Here is an 8827-nt window from a genome sequence, read left to right on the forward strand (position 1 = left end):
TGCCTTTGAGAAATAGCCAATGATTCAGTACGGCTGCAGAGAGGGTCAGAGGGATGCAGTGGCAGGAAATAAAGCTGACAGGCAGGCAAGGGCTGAATCATGAGGAAATCTGAATTTTATTCAGAAATCCCCATTTTCATTTCAGGTTTGGACTTTTTTGTTAAAGACACAAGGCACATCCTCTGACGTGTGTCATAACAGAATAACATGGAATGGTGAGATGCAGAAGAAAGAGTAGTAATTTAAGAAAACTTGGCTTGCAATGTTGGCTCCTCTAGGACCAGTTCTGTAACTTTGGGCAAGTCATTTCACCGCTCTCAGCCTCCGAGGCACTGTGACACAGTGATGAGAATATCCACCTCAAGTGGTGTTCTGAGGACCAAACGCGATAACTAACGTAGGTAAAGTGCCTGGGACATGGCATTATTCAAAAAATATTAGTCTTCGTTCCTTTTTCCTCTGGGCCTCATCTTCCTTATCTGCAAACGGGGTGGAGGCCAGGCTGCTCTCCCAGGCCGCTCCTAGGTGCAGGATTAGCAGTGGAAGGAGAGGTGTACACAGGTGGACTGGCCAGTCTCCTCACCTTGGGCTGGTTCGGCCGCCGCTCAGCCGCGCGAGGGCGCTCTAGGCTGCTTCTTGGCGCTCTATGGTTCTTCCTTCGCCCCGGAAGTGGTTCGGCGCTGGGGTTGGTAAGGTCGGGCCATGGTGGGGCAGAGGTTGGAAGATGGCGTGGCGAGGCTGGGCGCAGAGAGGTTGGGGTTGTGGCCAGGCGTGGGCTCCGCCGGTGAGCGGCCGCAGCTGCGAGGAGCTCACTGCGGCCCTAGCCCCGCCGCGGCTGCTCGGACGCAGGTAATGGCCGCCGCTCCGGGCTTCTCACCTCTCGATCCCTGAGCTCCAGCCTCGCATCCTCAGGGGCGGAGGCTGTTCGGGCCTCTTGTGCTGCGGCCAGCTCACTCCCTTCTCCTTACCTGTCCCTTCCTCTCACTCCTGTCGCCTGCGTCCAGTCCTCGCTTCTTGCCTCCCTGCCCCAGGCTGGGGCGCAGTGACCGGCCCTGGCCCAGCCCTCCGCGAGCCCGCGCTTTCTTCTTGCCCATCCAAAGGGACGTGACGGGAAGGGGAACCGCTGAGGGCTAATTGCGTGCCACATTTCATAATCCTGAGAGGAAACGATTGAACTCCTTTTTTAAGTAAAGCGGTTGTATAGCTGGTAGAATGACAGAGCTGCGGTTTTTATTCTCTTTCAATTATAAACCCTATGTTCCACTGCAACCAATTATCTTATTTAGCGTCCAGGGAGTCTCTTTGCCTCTTGCAAAGTCGTAGGAGAGGCTTTTCTGTTGAAGACTTGAGACAATGGAGTATTTGACTTCCAGATGATTTGGAAAGAAAACTACCAAGCCTGCCTGAGTAGAAGCTGTGTGAAGATTATGGTCTCAGTATTTGCTGATTTTTGCATTAGAATAATTCAATTTTAAGTTGAGAAAGGAGAGAAATTCCTTAACTGTCCAAGAATCTGATGTGTATTTGGCTTTGAAATTTGTCCCTCATCTTTCATCCAGAGTTTCAACCCTCTCAATTTCTGACTTAGATGGGTTCCACAAATCCACCTGATTGATGGTAGCAAGGAACATGTGGAGCTGTTACTATTCTTAAGAATCACTTGAAGTGTTTGTAGAATATATTTCCCAGGCCTCCCGCCAGTCTCACCAAATCAGAACCAGGAGAAGAGTGGAAGAATCTATTTCTTACAAACATTCCAAGTGAATTTTATCCAGGATTTGTGAAAAACTTGCATACATTGTATCTTAACAATGTACTGTAACATGGAGCAGCAGGAGCTAATCTTAAACTCAGGGGAAAGTAGTTAATGAGTAGGTCAGGTGGAAGTGGTGATGGATGGAATTCAGTGGTCCTGATTCCATTGTTTACTCCAAATCCCATTTGAGATTGCATGGCTTAAGGAGGAAGAAAAGGTTAATACTGTATGTTTAGGAAGCAATAAGTGTGTTAAATATTTAAAATTTGTGTACGCATCACTGTACTGGTTTTAGGAAGGGGAAGCAGAAGAAAACTGCTTTGAAACAACAAATGGAACAAGAAGATTAGTATCTCATTTTCAAAAAGCTTACCATTTATGTGGAAAGTTTGAAAATAACATTTTCTTGGTGACATAGAAAAATATGCATTATGTAGATAAGCCTGAAATAGAGCATTTGCTTCCATTGCCTCTGGGAATAAACACTTCAAGTTAATAGGCAGCTTGAGTTACCTTGTATATAACCTTTATTAGGTCTGTTTTGACTTTCTGTGGCAGAGGAATGACTCGATCCATGCAATAGGCCTGAAGTGGGGCCAGGGAATTTGCATTTTTACAAGCACTGTAAGTGGTGATACAGGGGTCCACAAGAACTCACAAGCCAAGAATAGTTTACCTTTTTAAACGGTTGTAAAAGAACAAAATATGTGACAGATTTTAGTAGTCCACAAAGACTAAAATATCTCCTATCTGGCCTTTTACAGAAAAAGCAAAAAAATCTCAGGCTCTTCAGAAACTTTTTTATCAAGCTTCTGGCAGCACTTTTGTAAAACATGGTTTAGGCTTGAAAGTAGAAACCTGCATTATTTGCCAATTGTGTGAAACTATCCAAGAGAAGAAAATAGTTGATTGTAGCACTTAACACAGAGCCTAAAATTTTTAGATTGAGGTGATAGTCTCAAGATATCTGTAGGTAAGATACTTGAAAAATTAGTAAATCAGGTATATTAAATTATTTTCCCTGTTTAACTCACCATCTGTTAAGATGGGTTTCAAGAAAATGATTTTGGCTTGCAAGAGTTCATGTAGGATCTCCCTATCCCTGCCCAATATACCTATTTTGTTTTAAGTGGAATGAATCTAATCACTTGTTTGTGCTTAGACAAATTTGTCTCCATTTGAACATTAGGCCATTTCTACTCAGTTTGTTCATATAGATCTTTAGTAATATAGATATTAGTGCTAACTTGTTTGTATATTTAAGTTGCATTATCTTCTCACACTCTTAAAAACAATCCACGAGACTGTGTATTACCTCACCATTAAGCCAACAAATATATGGACATGACTTTTTTTAAGTTATGCGATCATATTAAACTGAACCATAGCTATGTGGCTAGTGGCAACTCAAGTATTCACGAGATCTTCCCACTTCAAGCACAGTAGATTGCTTCCACAAATCACTAGTTATTGGAAGAAGGACCAAAGCAGCAGAGCGAAAGGTCAGGCTGGTCTTTATGAGTTGGTTTATGCCTCAGGGGACCCTTTTCTCCCATTTCCATCCCTTTTATTGTCCTGCTTCACTTTATTTTCCTAATTTATTTCAGATAAGTAATTTATTTTTTCATCTTATATACCTATCTGAATAGGTAGAGCTGAGTAACCTATACCTGTGAATAAGATCTCAAACATTTACAATTAGAGACATTTATCATGTTTTTCCTGGTTTGTTAGGCATTTTAAGAAATTTAACACAAAAACTCCCTAAAGAGAGAGAATGGACCTTGTAATATGTAATGAATGTACTTATTACATCTGAAAGCATCCTTTTGCCAAAGGAAACCCAACTCTAACTGACATAAGCAATTAGGGAATTTATTGGTTTAAGCAACTGACAAATCTAGAGGTGGAACTGGTTTCTAGTTCCACCAGAACTTGAGACATGATCCAGTGTCTCAAATTGTCCCCATGCCCCATTTTCTCCACGGCTTCTCTGTGCTTCCTAAATGTTGCCTTTGTTCTCTCAGCATGCTATCTCCTTGTACTTATAAGATGGCTACCATCAGCTCTTGGGGCTGTATATTTTTAGGTTCAAATCCAGCAGAAAAAGTTTTCTTTTCCAGTATCACAAGATCTTGAAATTGAATTTCGTTGGACCAGATTGGCCTAATTTGGGACAAGTGCCCATCCTTGAATTCCTTGAAGTTGCCAGGGAATGAGATGTGTAGATTGGCTTAAGCCAGTCATGAGCTTGGTGTCCCTCCCCAAACCGAATGGCTGGAAATTCCAGGATACAGTTTGGAGAAGGAAAGAGGGCATGGGTGCTGGGAGTCAGCCCTAGTGAAACGTTTGTATTGGAATTCCTTGTTATGTTACTTAGTTAGGATAAATCTGTAGCTAATAAACCATTCTAATTTAAGTAGAAGTATTGTTGGAAGAGTGGTAATTCAGGTTCTAGCTCCTTGCTATTCAAAGTGGTTCATGAGCCAGCTGTTTGGGCATCATCTAGGACAGGGGTTTGACAAACTTATTTTGTGAAAGGCCAGATAGAAAATATGACCACATATGATCTCTGTCTCATGTTCTTTTAAACAACTCTTTAAAAATGTAAAAACCATTCTTCACTGGAGGGTCAAATCCACCCTGCAGGCCATAGTTTGCCAACCCCTAATTTAGAAGCTTATTTAGAAATGCAGAATCTCAGACTTACCCTGCCCCAGGCCTGCTAAATTAGAACCTGATTTTAATGAGATCCCCACGTGGTTTGTATGTAGACTAAAATTTTCTCCAAACCTGTGGTAGATCTCAACCCTGGCTGCACATGAGAATCACCTGGGGAAGTCTTAAAAATACTGAGGCCTTGGTTCCACTCGTGGAAATTCTAATTTAATTGATATGAGATGGAGCCTTGGTATAGTATTTTTAAGAGCTCACCAGGCAATTCTGTTGTATAGTGAGGATTGAGAATTACTGCTCTAGACTAAGCTTTCAGAATCATAACTGCCTGTGCCACAACTGGGGTGGTAGATTAAAAAGCATGGCCACAATATTTTGCAGCTTCTCTCATCAGAGTTGGATTTGATTTCTCTATTCCTTGAAGCTAGGTTGGCTTGTGACTTGCTTTGACCAGTAGCGTGTGACAGAAGTAATGTGTGAGGTCCACAGTCTGGGCTTCAAAAAGCCTTGCAGCTTTTGCCTCTTGGAACACTCGCTCTGCCATGGTAGAAGCCCTTGCTAGACTACTGAATACTGAGAGACTGACTACTAGACTATTGAATAGACTACTAGAGTACTGAATACTGGCACTGAGTCTCCAAATATAGGAGTGAGGCCATCTTAGACTCTCCAGCTCCAGTCAGTCAGATGACTGGCTGCATGAGTGACCCAGCTGAGGGCAACTAACCTGCAAAATCATGAGAAATAATAAATAATGGTTTTAAGCCAGTAAGTTTTAGGCTGGCTCCTTATACAGTAATAAATGAGACACCTGGGAAAACTGCCACCAAATCAGGATCTGCTGACTAAAGAAAGATCTGTGCTGTCTCCACCATTATTTTCTTTCTTTCTTTCTTTTTTTTTAGAGACATAGTCTCTCTCTGTCACTGAGGCTGGAGTGCAGTGATGCAATCATAGCTTACTGTAACCTTGAACTCTTGGGCTCAAGCGATCCTTCTGCCTCAGCCTCCTGAGTAGCTGGGACTGTAGATAGGTATGCACCATCATGCCTGGCTAATTTTTTTTTCTTAACCTTGGGGCTGGCTTGTGTAACATACTCATGGTGTCCTTAGCCCTATACTTATTTCTGGTGAGATTTTCAAGGTAAATATTCTAGGCAAAAGGTCTGGCTTTGCTTTAAGTCCAGATTCTCAACTTAGTCTGTGTTCCTTTTCAAATGTTGTGCTTCAAAATTTTAAATGAATTGGTGAGATATAGAAGTAATCTTTCATTAGAAGTGATTGAGTAGTATTAAGCTGTTGAAAACATAAGGAATTCTCATCTTCTGTATTTCTTGGTCTAGTAAGAGAGAAATGCTAGAAACCACAGTATTTGTTGGTTTCTAGCATTTGTGATCTTTATAGTAAATATATTCCCATTACTTTGTCACACCTTTGTTTTGGCCCAAAGTGGCATAACTTGTTTTGATTACTTGCCACTTCATTTACTAAAGCTAGCTCCAGGTTGCTTGGGAATATTTAATAAAAATCAAATCCAATTGTGAAGGGGTTCACATCTGCCACTTTAAAGATTATGTTGGGGGAAGGCGGGAGGGGTGCACTTTCAGACCCCTGCTGTCCTGTTCTCCTCCACAAAAAAAAGCAAAAAATAAAAAAATAAAGATGTCAGGTATGCATTTGGCTGTAAGTAAACTGATGTTTGTTGGGGGGGGATTACTTATCGATTATAGGATGAGTGGAAGTAAGTGGCTACTGCCTTTGCTCAGTGTCATAAAAATGTCAAGGTTAGTATCTAAGTTCCTTGGCCTTTCTCTTGACATTCAAGATGACTGCCCTAGCTCCAGGCTTTACATCATTATTCAAAGCAGAAAGAAGGGCGTGTGTGTCATCAGTGATGTGTCCATTTTTATCAGGTAAACAAAATCTTTCCAAGAGGCTCCTGAAAAATTCTCAAGTCTCATTTGGGTAGAATTCTGTGTGATACGGCTACCCCTAGCCATAGGGGAGGCTGGAAAAGCGAAGCTAGTTATTATTCTTAGCCATTATAGAATCAGCATGCCAGGGGAAAGGGTTAGAAATAGATTGGGATTAGCTATTCAACAATGTTTGCTACAGGGTATTCATTCGTAAAACTGTTAACACACTCTGAAGGCATTTAGAGTATCATTAACATTGTTTGAATAAGTTCATAACTTTCCAAAATAGATTTCTTTGAAAGGAATATCACTTATTTGGAAGTATAAATTCTGGATTATTTGAAATTTCAAGTCAAATTACTTTATCACTACTGCCCATCCTCATTGTGATTTCTGAGAAGTTGAACTGAGTAGATTCAGTGTTGAAGAGAAAGTGTATTCTAGACAAGTAATAGTAGTAGTAGTAGCTATATCATTTTTCTGAGTTTCACTGGTTTCCATAATGCTGATTAGATCTTTTACCTGGATATCCTATAAGCATCTTTTTTAATGCTAAAAATACTTCACTGAGATAATTTACATATAGTGAAATGTCTGGATATTAAATGTACAGACTGCAAATTCTGGTAAATGTATACACCTGTGTGACCATCACTTAAATCAAGATAAAGATATCCATCACCTCCAGTAAGTTCCCTTTTGTCCCTTTCCAGGTAAGCCCCACCCACTCCAGGCAGCCACTATTCTGATACTTATCACAACGGATTAGTGTGTCTTCAATTCTTCAACTTAATATAAATAGAAGTCAATTAATCACATAAAATGCACTCTTTTGTGTTTGACTGCTTTTGCTCAACAGTGTTTTTGAGAGTTATCCATTATGTGTGCTCAGTTCTTTCTTAGTTTCTTCCCTTTTTTGGTGAGGGGGCAAGTATAGTATTCCATTGTATGACTGTATCACAGTTTATCCATTTTATGTTGATGGAAATTTAAGTTCAGTTTTAGCTAGAAGAATAAAGCTAGAGTGGTAATTCCAGAGGCTCGCATGGCTGAGGTGGGGGATCACTTGGGGCCAGGACTTTAAGACTAGCCTAGGCAACATAATGAGACCCCATCTCTTTAAATATCAAAAAAAAAATTAGTCGGGCATGGTGGCATGCACCTGTAGTCCTAGCTACTCTGGAGGCTGAGGCAGGAGTATGGCTTGAGCCCAAGAAGTTCAAGGCTCCAGTGAGCTATGATCTCACTGCTGCACTCCAGCCTGGATAACAGAGCCAGACCTTGTCTCTTAAAAAAAAAAAAAAAAGCTTCCATGACCACACAACTGCAAGCATTTTAAACAGTGCCCCAAATGGAACTGTACATCCTTCATCTTCTAATTTCCCATTTTGAGGCCTCCAGTTTTCCTTATTTTAGTGAATAGTTCCACTTTCCTTTCAGTTATTCAAAATAAAACTAACAATCATTTTTGACCCTTTCTTTATTCTAACATAATATTGACCTTTTTTATTAGGGACTAGGCTTGATAGTAGAGATACAGTGAATACAAAACTGTAATAATCTAGTGGGGGCGTGGGCAGTAATTGAGATAAGTATTAGAAGAGAGCTTTAGAGCCCTAGGATTGCAAATGAGAGACCTACCCAGCCTGAGGGAGCTAGGAAAGACTTCCTGGAGGAGGAGATAAATCACCTGGATTCTGAAGGGCACAAAAAGTTCACAAAGGGAGGTAAGTACCACAGTAAGAGTAGCATTGTCATAAGTGAGAAAGCAGAGTAGATCATGGGAACTGCAAGGACATCAGTATAACACGTATAGAGAAGATTTGAGTTGGCAGAGGGAGGAAGTGGCGAGGGGTGGGGGTACAGATCTAAGAGAAATGTGCTGAGTTTGATGGGGTGATGAAAAGTACGATTTAAAGCAGAGGAATGTTACATTTATGCTTAATACAAAGTGAAGGATGAATTTGGAGTGGGACAATATTGGAAGCAAGGAGGTCTGCTAGGAAATGGTAGAGTATTCCAGGCCAGAAGGGATAAGCTAAGGAGTTGTGTTGGAATTAGAAATTTTTGGCCCTCATAAGAGGACATTTGAGGAACTATTGAAAGTTTGAGGAAAAGTGATGTGAGGAAAGAAGAACATACATGTTAAAGTGTTTGGAGTTAACTATTGCTATAATCCAGGCATGAGGTAAGGGACCAGACAAGGAATGAAAAAAATATTTTTATTTGACAGAGTTGGTTTTTAATTGGATGATAAGAATGAAGGAGAGAGAGAAGTCCAAAGTGACTTCTAGAATTTTTTATTTTTCATTGGTTTTCTAATCTGATTAGAATTTTTTTTTAAGAGACAGGGTCTCACTCTGTTGCCCAGACTAGAGTCCAATGGTACAAGCATAACTCACTGTAACCTCGAACTCCTGACCTCAAGTGATCCTCCCACCTCAGCCTCCCAAAGTGCTGGGATTATAGGCATGAGCCAC

General features: G+C 41.0%; 1 protein-coding gene across 1 annotated transcript in view; it reads left to right on the forward strand.

Moving 5' to 3' along the window:
* The first annotated feature begins 672 nt into the window (after nucleotides 1-672).
* PARL (presenilin associated, rhomboid-like) overlaps nucleotides 673-8827 on the forward strand; it is a 49031-nt gene continuing 40876 nt past the window's right edge. Inside the window, exon 1 of the mRNA XM_012640028.1 lies at nucleotides 673-849. Coding sequence (XP_012495482.1) covers nucleotides 725-849 — 125 coding nt within the window. The 5' untranslated portion in view covers nucleotides 673-724. The remainder of the gene's footprint in view (nucleotides 850-8827) is intronic.

Source organism: Propithecus coquereli, unplaced genomic scaffold, assembly GCF_000956105.1.
Source record: "Propithecus coquereli isolate 6110/MARCELLA unplaced genomic scaffold, Pcoq_1.0 Scaffold10, whole genome shotgun sequence".
Classification (NCBI taxonomy): domain Eukaryota; kingdom Metazoa; phylum Chordata; class Mammalia; order Primates; family Indriidae; genus Propithecus; species Propithecus coquereli.